We start from the raw sequence: 17498 nt of genomic DNA, 5'->3' as shown, positions 1-17498 counted from the left end.
CTGTCACAGTGGGTCCAGAGGAGAGCCACAAAAACGGTCCGAGGGATGGAACAGCTCTCCCGTTGGACAGGCTGAGAGTGCCAGGGTGGTTCAGCCCAGCGAAGAGAAGGCTCGGGGGGGACCTGACGGCGGCCTTCCACCCCTGAAAGGGGCGGCTCCAGCACCTGGACAGCTCCCGCGCTCTGCCGGCGCACCCTCCACCCCCTTCACCTACCCACCGACTCCCCGGCTCGCTTGCTGGCACTGCCAGTGCCCCCCCGGTCAGAGCAATGAAGAAAGTCACAGCGGGCGTCCTCCTCCTCTGCCATGTCCCACCGGCACCGCCGATACAGCCGGGCACACCTCCGCACCATTGACAAGGGACTGAGACCCCACCTACCAAGACAGACAGGCGCTCGTCACCGCCAAGGCACCCCGTCATCAAGAGCATCACCACCACAGAGAGTTAGTTGGCTAGCTGGCTAGCTGGCTAGCTACCCCCAACAACAAGAGCCAGGCAGTCATCACCAGCTACACAGGCAGTGAGAGAGTCTGCCTCCCTCATTACAGACAGTCAGCTGGTCCTTGGGAGCATCGCCGACAAAGTTAGTTCGCCACCTCTGATAAGCACTGTCGGGCCACTTGGCTCCCTCCAGTAGTGACGGACAAGCACTCCCCTCCATCATCGTCTCCACTAGAAAGAGTTAGTTGCCTCCACTGCAGACAGGCAGGCGCTCCTTCACCATCATTGTTGGGACAGTCAGATAAACCCTCTAAAGAAAGACCAACAGACACACACTCATGAGCACCACCATCTCTCCTGTTTATATACTGGGCATGACGTTCCATGGTATGGAACACCCCTTTGGCTAGTTCGGGTCAGCTGCCCCGGCTGTGCTCCCTCCCAGCTTCTTGCACACCTGCTTGCTGGCAGAGCACGGGAAACTGAAAAATCCTTAACTTAAGATAAGCGCTACTTAGCAACAACTAGAACATCAGCGTGTTCTCAACAGTATTCTCACACTAAACCCAAAACACAGCACTGTACCAGCTACTAAGAAGAGAGTTAACTCTGTCCCAGCCGAAACCAGGACACACACCAACACTATTCTCCATTCTTTGGCCACAGAATCCATTTATTAGCACCAAGACAGACATAAGAGGCAGGGGGCAGAAAGAGAGGCAAGCACAAACTGAGGAGAGAGCCAGGAGCTACAAAGAAGAAGAGAGAGAGATACAGCAGGGACAGGGGAGAGGGCAAAGAGGCAGAGAGCAAACAGAGAGCGAGAGAGCAGAGAGGGACGACAGAGAGGCACGGCAGAGAGAGGACAAAAAGAGGCAGAGAGAGATACAACAGCGGCAAAGAGACAGATAGACAGCACAACATCAGATATTCAGTGGAGACAGGGAGCAAAATAGCAGAGAGAGAGAGAGAGAGAAGACAGGCAACACAGAGCAAAAAAACAGAGAAGAGAGCAAGGACAAACAAGAACACATAAAAGAGCAATAAAAGACACAGAGAGACACACAACACAGAGAGGGAGGGAGGAAGCAAGGGACAAGACAGACACAGAATAGATACAGTGGAGACAGAAGGAGGGGGGAAGAGAAAACAGACAGAGGTGAGAGACGGATAAAGAGAGAGAAAACAGACAGAGGGGGGAGAGAGAGAGGAAACCTGACAGAGGGGAGATGAGATGACAGGGAGAGGGGGAGAGGGGGACAGAGAGACCAGGCCAGGGTGGGGGAGTGGGCCAGAGGCACTCAGTGAGATGGTGGGAAAGGGGGGAGATAGAGAGACAGCAGGGGGAGAGGCAGAAACAGAGACACCCACAGAGACAGAGGCACATTAGCAGCAGGGGCAAGACACAGAGACTTTGCAGGGGGGCAAGAGACCAAGACCCAGTGAGGGGAGAGAGACAGAGAGAGCAGGGAGAGGGAGAGAGGGCCAGAGACCAGGGGGAAAGACGGAGACAGGGGGAGAGCAAGACAGACACAGGGGGAAAGGCAGAGGGAGGGAGAGGAGAAACAGATAGACATGAGGAGGAAGGCAGGGGGAGAGAGACAGACAGGGAGGAGACAGAGGACACAGACATAGAGACAGGGAGACAGGGACAGGGGGAGAAACAGGGAGAGACAGGGAGGGAGAAGAGAGATTGGGGGGAAGGGAGAGAGAAAGGCAGAGTACAGGGGCAGGGGGGAAGGGGAGAGAAAGAAGACGGGGATAGAGGGCACCATAAGAGAGACAGGAAGGCCAGAGGGACAATCAGGGAGAGGGGTAAAGCCACAGGCAGGAGAGAGAAGACAAAGAGAGCAAAGTAGACAAGAGGGAGAACACACAGGGAGGCAGACACCAAGAGAATGAGAGAGCACCATCAGATGGGGGGGGCACGCACCATGTGAGAGAGAGAGAAAAGGGGCCAAGACAGGACACAGAGAGAGAAAGAGAAACAGAGAGACAGAGAATGCGTGCCGGGCTATGTGAGCCTCGACGCAGCCGGACATCCCCCACCACCCCTCCCCGTGACCTCAGCACTACTAACACCCAACACTACTTACTTGGGCCTACAACACAGAGCCCCTTCCAAGACCCCACGGCCCACAACCTCTAACTAACAGATACCGACCCTGACCATGACACCGGTGCAACACCTCCTGAACAGCCCTCCATCCTGGCGCTCCAATCGTGGGACTCGTTCCACCAAGTCTCGCTAATACCAATGATATCATAGCTCTGGGAGCTGACCAACGCTTCCAGTTCATCCGGTGCTCCTCAAGAGCCTCGCCCTCCATTGCCCTGCCCACCCCGGCAGAAAGGGCCCTCACCAGGCAGGCTCCTGCACTGGACCCCCTCCGCTATATCAAGCCACCCCTCGTGACTGCTCCTGCTCTTCCTGGGCTTCCCCCCAGCTGCAAATGGCCCCTCGCCCCAGAGAGCACACCCAGACAGCAAAGACCTCGGCTCCTCGCGCCAACTGCCAGTGACCACCCCTGCTCCTGTCCCTCTCCCCTACAATGGCGACCTCCTCCTGTACTCCACAACGGCCGCCAGCCAGCCAGGTGAGCGACCAGGGCAACAGACATGCAGACTGTCACCCACCGGGCTCATGGATAACTCACTCAGATCGCTGCCCACCTCCAGCCACCGCGCTCCTCAGCTCTCCCTGGAACCCCGGCAAAGAACTCAGGTGCCCCCTTCCCTCCCCACAACAGCTTACTACTCCTCTCCCCACCCCCTGATCCCAGCTCATCTGACCCACCTAATAAAGCACAGGCGCACCTCCTTCCTCCAGCCCCAACCCAGGCCCTCGGCTGTGGCATGCCCCGTATGTGGTCCCTGTCCGGCACCCTGAAACCCTTGCTCTCCACCCCTCCTGGGGACCCTCTCCAGCCCCGGCTACCTCTCCCCATCCTCACTGCCATCACACAGGACCACACCGCTTACGAAGGATTACAACATTTTTTTATTCCCACGCAGCCATGTCACAGAGTACAAACACAAGACAAGACACCAACACAGACAGTCCCCCCACACCCACCAGCACCCCAAGGCCGCTCTCGAATCTCCTGCTGGGCACCCTGACGCCACTCCGCGCCCGTGGACCCCAACCCCGCTCTCGCCCTCAAAAAATTCTGCCGCGATGCACCACGCAAACACGGGAGGGAATTCCATCCCTCATTTCTCTGGCTTTCACTCTTGCCCGCCAGAAAGCACCTCTTTCCAAATGTTGGGACCGGCTTGTCACCACCACAGCGCGCTAACAGGCTTCCCAGACCCCCAGGGACGAGCTCAGCCCTCCACTGCATGCCTCGACGCCACATCTGCTCTGGAGAGCCAGAGGGCGACACGCTCCCAAGGTGTCACAACGACAACGCACTGCTCCAGCCCACGACCCGTGCCGCAACACCTACCTCTGGCTGAGTCTGTGTGCTTGCAAGACGCTGATGGCAGCGCCCAAGGACCGTGGAGACCCACGGCCATCCGTGCGAGGGGACGGCATGCACTCCTGCCCATCCCACGCTACTGACAGGGGTGTGGGCCACCTACAGTGCATGCTACAGGGGAAAGCCTGGAAAAAAGCTGCAAAAAAACCCCCTCAAGTCCCACATCAGTGATGGAAAGCTGCAAAAAAAACCCCAACAAACCCCCAAGTCCACATCGATGCCAGAAACCTGCAAAAAAACCCCCAAGTCCCGCACTGATGCCGGCAAACATCCAGCTCTGCCTTGCTGTCGCTGCCGCTGTGCCTGCCATGTGCCACCTTCACGTCCGGGTCCGGGTCCGGGTCCGGGTCCAGTCTCTCTCCAGGTCAAGTCCCTCTCTCGCCTCCATGCAGCAGGACGGGTGGGTGGCAGCTTGGCCACTGTGGGAGTGCTGTCTCCTACCCTACAAAGACTCAGGCTGACGCGAGAACAGTACTTGGCTGGGCAGCAGAGCCACACCTACGAGGTCAGGTCCCGCAGAGCTGTGCGCAGCCACAGCCACAGCTGGGCCGCCACTAGAAGGGTCACTCGGGCGTGGTGCTCCCCTGAAGAGCTGGAGGCTGCCAACACAACAAGACGACCCACGTGAGCTGGGGCCCCGGCTCATGTGCAATGAGTGCTTCTCCCCCCCAACACCCCAGGCACCCCGTGAACTGCGCTGATCCCACACTCTCCTGGGTGCCCCGTCTCGTCACTGGGCCCCCCTCCCACAAGCCCCTTAGCTGACCTCCAGACTCTACCCATGGCCTCTGCTCTACCCTGCCACTGCCCCGCACCATGCTATACACCATCACCACCCTTGCAACTGCCTGCCTGCCACCTCTTCAAAGTCTGCCATCATTGGCCTCACAGCCCTCAGGCGCCACACCGCCAGGCACGTTCATCCCCCGGGAACAGCACACATCCGGCTCCCAGCCCTCCGCCTCCCTCCTATCTGCAACACGCCGCACGTTCCAGCCACCTTCCCCACGCTGCTCACCCCTACGGCCCCTCGGCTCAGGCGCAGAAGCCCCCGCTACACTCGCCCCGACTCCTCCTGTGCCACCCCTGGTACTTGCCCCTGCAGCTCTTGCCGTCCCCTTGCAGTGTCCCTGTCACACAGCTGCACAGGGGTCCGTCCGCCCGGCTTGTGCAGATCTGCTCGCAGCCTCCGTTGTCCTCGCACCAGTCCGATCCTGGGCACAAAGAACAAAGGAGGACACCTGAGCAATGCTCTGAGACTCCAAGTCCCCGATCCTTGGCTGCCTAAAACCCACACTCCCTGCTACAACAATGGGGCCCATGAGAGCACACCCATCACCTGCCAGGCACACCCTCATGTTACACGTGGCATGGGGATGATGCTAGGACCCAGCTAGGCTCCCATTGTCCCCCATGACACCAAAGCAGCACCTAGTCTAACGCTTACAACCCTCCAGGGGCCTTTCGGGAAGACAAAGAGGGGCACCCACAGTGTGGGGCCATGCGGCCAGAAACGGAGCGCCCCGTGCCATGCCGTGCTCCCGCCACCCACCCTGCCATCGCACCGTCTCCTGTGTGACCACCCACAGACCCCTAGGAACACACATCCCTGAGCAAGGCGGACCCCTGACGTAGCCCACACCTGCACCCATCTGACCGGCACCCGCACATGCTCCACCCTGACCTACCAGCAGCAAAAACCCCCTGAGCGCTCTCTTGCACTTGTCCCAATTCCTGCTCAAAGGAACAGCCTCTCCCCACAGGACACGCACGCATGCTCCCTTGCCCCAGTGCCCCAGGATCCTGCCGTGCCCAGGCACTGCCCCACAGCATGCCACCAGGCTCAATCTGGATGGCAGACAAACCCCCGCAGCCTTCCTTGGGGTCACACACACTTACGCTTCCTCCTAATAGGCCCCACCGAGATGATCTGCTCCTTGGGCTCCTCGGTGAACACGCTGGCCATCCTCGTGTGCTGAGGGCAGTTCTACGCAGGGATAAACGCTGCCTCCATCACTCTCGGCCCCTGTCTGGGCCCCCTCTGTGCCCCTCTGGCTGGCCCGGCTCCCAAAGGGACCCTGCGACTGGGCTCAGAGAGCATAGGCCCCGAGGTGACCTGCCCATGGCAGGACTGTCCTCCCAGCACCTAGAGGGACATGCGACCCTCCCGGCCTCACCCCCAGGGCTATGTCTCTGGCCGCCTCTCTGACACGGGGTCAACCGGGCTCGCCGCGCTCTGCCAGTGCCCTGCAAAGCGGCGACCCATCCCTCGGCACTTGCCCCACTTACTATTTTGCAGGAGTATTTCTCTGAATCGCAGAGCGAGACAGCACAGTGGAGGTGAACTTCGTCATAATCCCCGATGAACTTGAAGACGGTGACGTGGAAGCGACACGTCAATGACACCCCATTCTCCTCTATGCCGATGGTATTGTCCTTCATGTTTTGGCACCTGCACAAAGCACCGACGCTTGCCCTGGCCCTCCCGCGACCAGGACCCTCCCTTGAGGGATGCCGCTCACCCCTGTCCCCATGAGGCCCCTTGCCCTGGGTCCTGCAGTGGCATGCTTAGATCCCGCCGTGCTCACCTCCTCTGGACGGGGGCATCACGCCCTGCCTCTGTAGCGTGACCTCTCTCTGGCACTTCCAACTTCATTGTACTCCCGCTTCCCCAGACGCCTCCACCACAATCCACATCCCCCTGCCTCCTATGGATGCCCGTGGCATCAGCAACACGAGGAAGGCCGCTTCTCTCCACGGCCAGGACTCCGTCACACACGGGGCCTCCAGCTACCTCTACGCTAAGCGAACTAACTCCTGCACTAACAACGCGAGCTGCCCTGTTCCCAGCCTTTCCAGATCTTGGTTAACTGTCTCACTGACCAAAAGGTCCCCCGCTCCAACTGACGATGACGCCCCTTCAAGCACCCTCCCTGACAGACAAAACGAAAAACAACAGGGTGTGCTGGGCAGCCTGGCCCGCGGTCGCTCACCCTCCTTCGATGATGAAGTAGCGCAGCTTGTCATTGCTGTCCCGCGAGGGCGTTGCGTAGCACTTGTTCAGCATCAAGATCAAGTGGTTAGAATCGGCCCCGACGACAAAGACCCCCACATAGAGCACGTCCCGGGTGGTAAGCACCACCTCGCCCTGCCGGTAGGGGTGCTTGTAGGACGAATTCTTGTACAGGGCCATCTTGGTCGTGAAGCTTCCTTCCTGCGTTGGCACCGTCAGGTTAATCACGCTAATGACGACAAAAAAATACTGGCTTGGATGGAGGAAAGGCTACGAATGCCTGACTCGGTGCCTCACTTTGGACCCCTGCCGCCTTGCCCTCCGCCCGCATGCTCCCACACCCGTGCAAGGGGAGAGGCCACGCAGCTTGCCCCAGCTCCTACCTGAGCATCGGCCGCACGACTGAATCGAGGGAGATCTTGATGTCCAGCTCGTAGGCGCAGGAAAACTCCACATTGATGGTCCGGTCCCGGGTGATGATGTTGCCCGTGTTGTTTGCGCTCTCGATCCACACTGTGTTCTTGTACACTATGTGCGTGCTGTTCGACTGCAGAAGGAACGCAGGGCGTTGCTCGAGACCCGCCGTCTCTGCTCCCCTGCTCCTAATGAACACCTCGTCCCCTAAACGAGCTGTGTGACACTGAGGGCCCCGCTGCCCCTCCACCACCTCTGGCCAGAAAGGGTACGGTACAGTGGGCTAGGAACCACTGGGCAACATCCTTACTCTACAAGACTTGCCCCTGTTTTCCCCAACCCCCACCCCATGAAAGCGCCTCCTGAGCATCGCTCGCACCGACATGCGCCCCTGCCCCGGCATCGAGTCGAGCTGCTGTGGAGGAGGACTGCCTGGCTGGCATGAAGCCACGCTGCCTCAATGACCCCCATGCCAACAAGTTCCTTGCATATGTAACAGCTTAGAATACACAGACCACTCTCCTCAGCCTCCCAACTACTCCTCTGTCTCCTCCTGCATCCTCTGGAGCGGGACGCCAGTCAGTGAGGTGATGGCAACCCTGTGCCAAAAGACTGTGCGCGCACGCTACAAAGCCTGCCCGCGACCTACTGCCCGAGCGCAAGCTGCCCTGATCGACGGTCAGAGCTACGTGCGTGTCCCAGGCACCAGCTGACTCTCGGGTCCCTTTCGCTCCATCAAGCCACCTCCCAAAGGCACGCTTCCCCTGCCTCCTCTGCCCTCAAGTTCGCATGAATGAGAAGATACCCAAGATGAACAGCCTGGCCTCTGCTCCCAGTCCCGTGTGCCCCGTGCTCCAGCTCACCTGCACCACATTCCCACAGTTGCCTTTGGTGTTGTTGATCTGGAAGGAGATGAAGTCCTCCCCTTCAATGCCAGGGCAGTGGCGGTCATTGACCCGCACCCCCTCGCGCTCAAAGCCCAGCTGGAACAGCTTGCACTTCGAAATGGACACCTCCATTTGGGCAGCTTTGCAGGTCACCTCGGCATCAATGATGTCATGGGTGGCTAGAGAAGAAGACGAGACAGCTTCACATCACCACAAATGGCACTGCAGGCCCAGGCTGCTGACCCGCCTGGCCGTCCTCCCCACTGCCGCAAATGCGCCAGGATCGTCTCCTGTGGCACGCCCTGCCCGTCCGATGTCCCTGCTGCTCAAAGTGCTCCCAAGCCAGAGATGCCCATAATGTGCGCTCCAGAAAACCTGCTCCCTGCTCCCGTCCCGAACCACGCACAGTCGTGAAACCCCGTCTCGGCAGAGGTCCCAGCCCTCGGCACCTCCCTTTCTGAAGCCCCGGCAGTACAACGGCCTAACGTGCACTCGCGCCGGTCGGTGCCGGCCCTGCGGCCGGACCAGAGGACTCACTGTTCCCATAGGGTGGGGGCTCGATGCAGCCGCACAGCTCCCCGCCATTGTCCAGCTCACAGCTGCGGTTGGGGCAGTCAGCGCCCACACAGGGATCTTCCACCACTCCTGCTAAATAGCACAAGACAGAGCGCAAACACAATCTTTACCCTCGGACTGCAGGGCAGGTGCCTCCGACTGCCACGGGCCACCCCTGCCCCGGCAGCCCCTCTCCCACCGGTTACGGTCCCAGCGGGATGCGGCTCCCCTCGACCCGGATGGCCCCTGGCTCTCTTACAGCAATTCTCCTTCTCAATCCACTCAGTGCCAAGGATGCCGAAGGTGCGGCAGGCCTCGCCGTAGGCGGCCAGTGAGCCGCACAGCTGGACCTTCTTGTGGTTGTAGCAGCCGTCCAGAAAGCAGGACTCATAAAAGGGCAGGGGGTCCAGGAGGCCATAGCAGGGCTGGAAGAAGCCTTTCATGTCCGTCAGCTTCAGGCAGTAGCTGTCGCTCTGCAGCTCCTGGATCTGGACGTTGTCGCAGGAGGCGGCATACTGCGAGTACTGCAGCTCGTTGCAGCTGTGGGCACCGGACACATCGCGGGGGCTCCCGTCGCAGCTGGCCCCGCTCCCTCTCCCACCCAGCAGGGAAGGGCCGTCCGACTGCTCACCTCTTCTGCATGCCATTAGTCTTCCAGCTCTGCGCCAGCACCACGCTGCTGACTGCCGGCTTCCCCCGCAGCGTCGCGTAGTCGTCCGTCTGGTCACCGTTGAAATTTCCGCAGAGGCCGCACACCTTGTTCTGCAGCCGCTCCCCAATGGCAATTTTGATGACATTGAAGCCATTGTAGCGGATCTGGATGTCGGGGCTGGAGTCGATGATCAGGAAGCCCTCCTGGCTGAAGATCTTCGTGGAAAGCCCCGTGACGAAGGGGATGCTCACGTGGCTGCCGTTCACCTGGTGTGGGAGAGGACATGAGGCTGATGTCCCTCCAGTCCCCTCCGCCTATGGATGCGAGTGCGAGCCATCTGCAAACGGCTCCGCAACTGCCTCCCGCTATCCCAGCCATGAAAACACACCACCTTGTCTTTGGCAGGGGCTGGCATATCCTCCTCCTCTTTCCAGCCCGATGGATCACTCAGAGCGCACCGCCTCCCTTAAATGCCCGCACGAGGCTGCACCGCAAAGGGAACCCTATTCACGTGCAGAGGCTCTAGCTTGGGACTCATCACTCACCAGGAAAGGCCACAGACAGTGCCCTTCAGAGACCGAGCAACACCGCAGCAATAGCCAGCCCTCCGTACCCCTCTGCTCAAAAGGACAGCTTCACCCACGCCACTGAGAGGTGGATGGGTACGCAACTACAAACTCCCGGGCTGCAGACGGCCTCGCCTCCTGCCAGCCCTTTTGTCCTGGCTGACATCCCTCTGCAAAGCCTGACAGATGATGGAACGCAAAGCCACTGACAGAGCCTTCCGGGGCCCTTGCGGAGACTGTCGTGCAGCCCCACATGCCATCTTCTCCCACTCGGGAGCTGATCCCCCGCCGACTGGCCCACGGCCCCTCTCCAGAGGGGGCAGACGCCCCTGACGAGACCTTACCTTGACGGTATTCCTGTCACTGATGAGGATCTGCTCCTCGTTGATGTAGAAGTACACGGGGGAGATGATGGTGAGGTTGGGCGAGGACCACTTGTCAAAGTTGATGATGAGCTGGAAGGAGAAGTCAGGCAGCTTCTGGCAGATGGTGGAGAGGACGAAGGCGCAGTTGGCGGGGAAGCGGAGGAAGGCCCCGTCGAAGGTGCGGAAGACGCCACCACCTGCCGCCAGGCAGAAGGAGCTCCTGGTGCTGAAGCAGCCGCGGACGCCGTTGCGCAGGGCGCACTCCTCGTCCGACTTGCAGTGCCGTGGGTCGCACTGGATGAGGTTGCGCCGGAAGCAGCGGCACCGGCGAGTGCAGTCCCCGTTCCAGAAGAGCTGCTTGGGCTGAAAGAGGGACCCATCACTGGGCGGGGGGCCGGGGACCCCTGTCCTACCCTCTGCGGACACTTGGACCGAGGTTTATGCCCCTCTGCTGCACAGCAAGCAAGAGCGGGCAACAAGGACAGAGGAAAAGGCGCAAAGAACATGTTGGCAGCTTGCACGTACCTTGCAACATCTCTGCTGCCCACAGGCACGAGGCAACTGCACCTTTCCCCTGCCACCGCAACCTCCCTCACCTCTCATACACGCACAAAAAACAGAGCGCTACATACCTCCTTGACCTCTTTCTTGCGCCCTGCCGGCCACCAACCCGTCTGCTAGGGTCCCCATATGACAGTACCCCAATACTGGCTCCTTATGGGTGTGGGGTTTGGCAAGGACACTTTATGCAGAACTGTTTCACTGACACAAAATACAACCCACTATAATATGAGCAATGCCACCAGCACAACACCCTGCCGAATCAAACTCCTGAGTAACATCCAATAGCTACAAATAAGTAAATTTCATGTGAAACAGTAAACCTGTCTCATATGGAATACCTAGAACAATGTGGTCATACAATACTGGACTTTGGCATTCATCAAAGCCAGTCTTCCCAGTCATCGCCCTTTCTTCCCCGCCTCTGCCAGTTCCCTGCTGTGCCTGCCTGACACCCGAGTCACCCTCACCCAACCACCACGTGACGATTTTGCCAGACAGCAAGACTCGCTATGCAGCACACTGTGGGAGGATGTCCCTCTCCTCTTTACCCCCGGTACCCCCTAGAGCCGCGAGAGCCCTGTGCTGCCGCTGCATCATCCCTGCCCTCACCGACAACCACAGTTTCCATCACCAGCATGGTACCAGGCTCTTGCCTCTGGAGTCTTACCGACTCCGCTTTTCCACTCCTCTAGGAGACAGAATTCCCATGGGCCCTCAGATTGAGACTTCCTTGCTCTATGCCAGCCTTCCTCACACCGGAGCTCCGAAAGAGTGGCCATGCGAGACTCTCGGGCTGGAAATAAGACTGGCGTGGGAGAGGCGCCCTTACGTGTAAGCCACCTGACCCAAGCACATGCCAGTAGTCAGATCAGAGCTGGACCCCAGCCCCGACACAGGGACTCCTCCAGCAGGAGCGACAGTAATATGCTCTGCAGCTCAGAGGAGGACCTGGGACACCGCAGGATAGTTTGGCCCCAGCAAACAATAGCAAACATCCCACAGGTCATCACTGGGGCTTCGCCACGCAGCCTGCTTTGCCTCTCTCTGCCTCTGCTCAATGCACGTCTGCCCACTCTGCCCCTTGTTGCCTGCCCACTCTTGCTTGGTGCAAACCCACCAGATTTCAGAGCAATCCCCAAGCATGGCCATGGACCAGCAGACGCATGATGCTGATGAAGGAGAGGACCTGTCCCTCCAGGCCCTGCGGAGCGCTCTCTCTGACTGAGGCTATGACCCTGGCAAATGGACCCAGTGCGACACCTGGTACTGGTCCAGCCTGAATGCTGTCCCCACTCAGGGCACACGACTCTGTCCAGAAATATCAGAAAGAGGGTGGGAGAAAGCCCTGAGAGAAGGACGTGAGCGGCGTACCTCGTAGTATTTGCCGTCGGAGTAGCAGCCGCAGTTGTGGGGAAGGATGCAGCTCTTGCCGTTGAGGACGTACCCGGGGTCGCACTGGCATCCCTCCACGCAGTAGTGGCTGCAGTCGCTCTTCAGCCGGATGGCAGCACATCGGGGCTGGCACAGGGACACACAGCTCTCGTAGTGGCTGTTGGGGGGACAGCTGATGGCTGCGATGTTACCAGAGGACAAAACGGATACAGATTAGCTCCCCGGACAAAACCAGCCTGGTGGCCAGCCACATGTGGGTCCATAATCCCCGCCACTGGTGTCCCTGGGCAGCTAACTCCTATGCCAAGGTGGTTAACATGGACCACGTTGCCCAGAGAGGGACCCAGAGCTCCCAGGCATGCAACTGAAGGGAAAAGGCAGCGTTTGTCCCTCCATCCTACGCTGCTTGCCAGCTGCCTAGTCAAAGCTGAGCAACACTTCTCCATTACTTACCACTGTCTCTGAGCTCCTGCATGCCAGTTTCCCGAGAGCCCTTTCACCATGCTCCCTGCTCTCCCGCAAACAAGCCTGCTCACTGACACCAGACTAACTTCTCCCTGCAGGAGGGATGCTTGTGCTGGCCCTGGGGCCTTTCAGGCAGTGTATGGAACCTCCGCGCTCTCTGTGTGGGGACACATTTCAGGGGACGTGTTTTTGCTGGGCTATCGGAGTGTGAAGCCTGCGAGGGACGCTGCCCATGCCTGAGCAGGCCGCTTCTCCCCGCACCCCACTGGGGACCATTTTGGACCTGGCATGCAGGGTACCAGTTGGCGGCCTCTCCACCCCTGCCCTGTGAGAGCGGTGCCTTCTGAGCCATGAGTTTGCTCGTTAGAAGGAAGAACAACATAAATTTAATTTTCAGTCTTGTTAGCAAAGACAATTACTTCCCATCTGATTTGCCAGATAGATCGGCTGCCAGAGAGGCTTGCGGCCCCCATCCTCAGGAGCCTAATTGAACATCGCATGGTAATATTATTGACAAGAGCATGCAGCTTCATTACAGCAAACACGTACTCCTGGCTTTGAAGCCGACTAATATAATTCCTGTTTAACAATCGAGGGATGGCTGATACCTTCTGAACTTGAGGCTTCCCCCTTTCCATCCCTGCTCCTGCTATACCGCACGCAGTTTGTAACACCTCCAAGACAACATAGTGCCCCAGACCCGATCCCACACCTCTGCCTTACCCAGCAAGTGCCGGAGGGGACCGGCTGCCGGGCCATCGGCTTCTGCCTCTCCCTGCCTGGTGTGCAGACAGGCCAGTCTGGTGCGCTTGGTGGTGACTACATGCACACCTGATGCGCCGCTTTAGCTCACTGCTCTGTCAGCTGCCCCTTGTCTGGCAGGAAAGGAGAGGATCCCCAGGGCCATCCCCGGGCGCTGACTGTGGGGACCCGGGATGTGTCCGGGTCGATGGCCCAGAGGTAGCGGGTGCCTGCTGGTGCTCCATGTGGTGCTCTGCTACCTCTCTATGGGGTGAGCTCTGGCAAGTGCTACGGCTACAGTGGACAACCCCAGGAAGTACCTCTAAAGAAGAAGGACCCGGAGGGAGGGTGGCACTTACAGCACGAGGTGAAGTTCCTCCAGCCGGTAATGGCGATGCCCTGCGTTTGGCATGTACTGGCATAATTCTGCAGCCAGCTGCAGGCCGTTTGCATGGCTCCCCCATCGACACAGGTGTCAAAGAGGCAGTTCTTGTAGAAGAAGCTGGGGCCGATCTTGCTGTGGCATTTGGCGAAGACGCCGCTTTGGCTCGGGATGAGGCTGCAGAGCTGCTGGGGTTTCCAGAAGCCTTCCACCTTCCCGCAGGCGGGGCAGCGGTCGCCGCAGCCCACGCGGCAGAACGCGTCCCGCTTCGCCCAGCTCTGGACAAAGTCAGCGATGCCGGCAGCTGGTGTGCCACCTGCAGCCACCAGGTCGTCCTCGGGGTTGCCATTGTAGCGGCCGCAGAGGCCGTAGGTCAGGTTCTGGAAGCTGCGTGGGACAGTGACAGAGAGGAAGGTCTTCCAGTCATACACCACCTTCAGCCCAAAGTCGGTCTCAACCACAATGTGAAAGCCAAAGGCAAAGATGTTCACTTTGCCCTGGCCCAGCTTCAGGGGCAGGTAGAGACGCTCATCGTTGATCTGCGGGGAAGGAAACAAGACACACCGTGAGTGGCAATGATGATCGGAGCTGCTGCAGGAGGACACAAATAAGGGCAGCTCGGTGCTCCCGGAGCAAGGTCGCCGCTGGCCTCGCCTCTACATCCAAAACAAGGCAGCCAAAATGGAAGCTCCCTCCAAAAGCTGTGCCTGGCAGCACCCTAGGGACAAGCCTGAGCGTACGCACTTCCTGACCCCGGGAAAACCTTGCAAGCCATAAGGCCTCGTGCCTAGGGAATCGGTCCGCGGTTTGGGAGCCACGGCAGGGAGAAATAACCACGGCCCTTGTGGCCCCGCACTCACCAGCACGGTATATTTGTAGGCACGGTGGATGACGATGTTGTAATTGAAGACCTCCACTTCGACTTGTTTCACCCACAGGGCCAGAGAGGTGTCCCGATCCTCATTCTTGGCCGTGACGGTGAATGCCGGGAAAGTGTCCGAGCGCTCCGACCTCGGCCGGGCGATCGTGGTACACAGGACCAATGCGCAGCTGCTCTGGAAGTCGAAAGAGTAGCCGTCAAAAGTCAGGTAGTGTCCGTAGCCAGAGATGATGCAGGAGGCGTCAGTGCGGACATGGCAGTAGTACAGGCCATTCTCCTCCAGGCAGTACTCATCATCCTTGCAGGAGACGTTCTCGCAGTACACGCTGTTGTCAGAGCCGTTGCAGTAGCAGAGAAAGTGGCAGGCAATGTCCATCCAAAAGGTCTGGTTGGTGGCCAGCTGGCGCCCCTCGAAATTGCAGCCGCACTCACCGTGGGGAACGCAGCGGGTGCCATGGAGGGCGAAGCCCTCGTTGCACTGGCAGCCCTCTGCGCAGGTGTCTGCACAGATAGGGCCCACGGCCAGGGTCTCGCAGGTCTCCACGCAGCTCACGCACTCCTCGAAATGGCTGTTCTCTGGGCAGGCGAGAGCTGCAGGGCCGACAAACATGGAGAGTGAGTTCCCAGCTCCAGCAGCCCTGGGGCAGCACGGGGTGGGGGAACAGGAAAAGGTGGGAATGGGGTGAGCGGTGACCAATTTGGGGGAAAAAAGCAAGAAGGGAAACAGTCCCAGCACCTTGCCGGCCACCGGCTCTTCCCATCCCCTTTGCAACCCCTTCTCCTCTTGGCCATCACCCTCCTCACATCACAGCCCTGTCCCGCCACATGCCAAGTGACACCTCCTCCCGCTATTTCGGAGGGTATGAGGCCAGGGCTCCCGAACGGATGCCTCCCTCAAACCTCCATGGTGGTGATGGGGGCTGCCTCCCCACCATGTACTTCCACACTGGGGATTTTTCACATTCGCTTCTGAATTATGAATGTTTTCCCATCAACGGCAAGTTTATAGCGACAGCTAAAAACAAGCGTTATTCAAATTATCCTCTGGTGGTGGTGTACAGCACTGTCAGACACCATCTGCAGCTCTGGAACGCTCCTACACCGCATCATAAAACTTCTGATGCCTCCTGAAATGCCACCCTGAAATCACTTCACTGGGAAATCTGTCTCTGCTGGCACGAGCGCCACTTGGAAACTACTGTCGGTACACGGGGCGGCGCTGCCTTGCCTTCAGGCTTGTGAGACATTGCATTCCTACTGCAATTTCCCTTTCCCTCCTGTACACTATGCGGGAGAGCACTTTGTATGCACCGGCCCCCCTCACAGCCCAAAGCTCTACTGGGCATAGCTCTTTCGACAGCAAAGCTGATCTTTGGTTGACCAGTAGGGAAGAGAGTAGGAAAATTGCCCCAGATTGCCAGCATTTATGCACCTCCACCCCTACCCCTTCATATGACTTTGAACATCTAATGCTGCTCTTAGCACCGTCGGGTCAGGGCCTCCCTTCCAAACAGCCCTTCTGCTATTGAGTGTCTTCCAGCTCGGTCACAGAGGAGCACCCTGCGGGTAAGGGGTACCCACCGGAGACGAGAGAGGAGGCAGGGGAAAGAGAGCCTGTACTTTTTGGCACCCTGTAAGAAAAGCTGCTCCACCTCTGTACACCCGTAAGCTCCCAACAAAAAGACTTCGCCCGAGGTCGGCGGGGTCTACGTCACCTTCTCCCCACCCCAGATACTTAAAAGCTTTGGTGGACTCACGGCAAAAACTGTGGCTCCTCCACTGGCCGACGTCCACCTCGGCATTCTTGCAGGCGCCAGCGTAGCGCGCCACCGAGTCGCACAGCTCCGACAGGTTGCCCCCACTCTGGCACAGACGGAAGAGGCACGTCCTGTAGTAGGCTGAAACGTTGACCACGCCATGGCACTCCAGGAAGGAGCTGTTGGTGGGGTCATTGATGATGCCGCAGTTGGAGCGGCTCCTGTAGAACTTGAGCAGCTCTGAGTCGTTGTTGCAAGCCTTGAGGAGGTCCCCGCACTCCCCATTGCAGATCTCATCGAACGTGGTCCAGCTCTCCAGGAAGAGCTCCAGGTTGTCCGTGCACTTGCCTTTGGGCAGGCAGAATTCATCGCTGGCATTGCCGTTGAAGAAGCCACACAGGCCCCCGGTGCAGCTGAAGTAGGCGGTGGAAAGGCGGATCTCCAGGAGGCCCGAATCATAGTAGCCGATAGCCAGGAGTCCCTCCGACTCCATCACAGTGCCTTTGTTGCTACGGTAGATTTCCAGACGGCCAGAAGAGTGGAAATAGGGCAGCTCCACATCGTAACCATTCACCTACAAGTAACAAGCAGATCAAGACGCTTCAGGGAGGGTGATGCAACTTTGCACAGCCATTCCTGCCTGCCGGCTGCACCATGCTGGGTATGCTAAATGCTTCCTGACCCGTCGCCACCCTCCAAGGCCCAGAGCCTTCTTCAAGTGGGGGGATATGGCTGTTGCCTTGCATTTTGCCCCACAAACAGAGAATGTTTTTCCAGGGAAAAAACATATTGCAGGGACAACCGCAATGTCAGGAAAGTCTCCAGAACTGACTCAGCAAGCAAACAGGAATAATGTGTGACAACAACTTCGCAGGCACCTAAGAGGTCTCCACACCATGGTGGCCCACATGGGCTTCCTCCAAGTGCCGCCGTAGTGCTTG

The 17498-nt window shown here is 58.9% G+C and overlaps 1 protein-coding gene across 1 annotated transcript in view; it reads right to left on the bottom strand.

Annotated features, from left to right (window-relative positions):
* Window positions 1–4422: 4422 nt before the first annotated feature.
* The window catches only part of TECTA (tectorin alpha), a 28010-nt gene continuing 14934 nt past the window's right edge, over window positions 4423–17498 (bottom strand). Inside the window, exons 9-23 of the mRNA XM_050910957.1 lie at window positions 16558–17131; window positions 14781–15391; window positions 13898–14459; window positions 12312–12511; window positions 10356–10739; window positions 9425–9711; window positions 9053–9333; window positions 8776–8886; window positions 8215–8417; window positions 7321–7484; window positions 6918–7166; window positions 6214–6376; window positions 5824–5911; window positions 5022–5138; window positions 4423–4523 (exon numbers count right to left, since the gene is read on the bottom strand). Coding sequence (XP_050766914.1) covers window positions 4423–4523; window positions 5022–5138; window positions 5824–5911; window positions 6214–6376; window positions 6918–7166; window positions 7321–7484; window positions 8215–8417; window positions 8776–8886; window positions 9053–9333; window positions 9425–9711; window positions 10356–10739; window positions 12312–12511; window positions 13898–14459; window positions 14781–15391; window positions 16558–17131 — 4095 coding nt within the window. The remainder of the gene's footprint in view (window positions 4524–5021; window positions 5139–5823; window positions 5912–6213; window positions 6377–6917; window positions 7167–7320; window positions 7485–8214; window positions 8418–8775; window positions 8887–9052; window positions 9334–9424; window positions 9712–10355; window positions 10740–12311; window positions 12512–13897; window positions 14460–14780; window positions 15392–16557; window positions 17132–17498) is intronic.

The sequence above is a fragment of the Gymnogyps californianus genome, chromosome 25, assembly GCF_018139145.2.
Source record: "Gymnogyps californianus isolate 813 chromosome 25, ASM1813914v2, whole genome shotgun sequence".
NCBI classification, from domain to species: domain Eukaryota; kingdom Metazoa; phylum Chordata; class Aves; order Accipitriformes; family Cathartidae; genus Gymnogyps; species Gymnogyps californianus.
The sequence above is the reverse complement of the archived record's forward strand: the minus strand, read 5'-3'. Positions and strand labels throughout refer to the sequence as shown.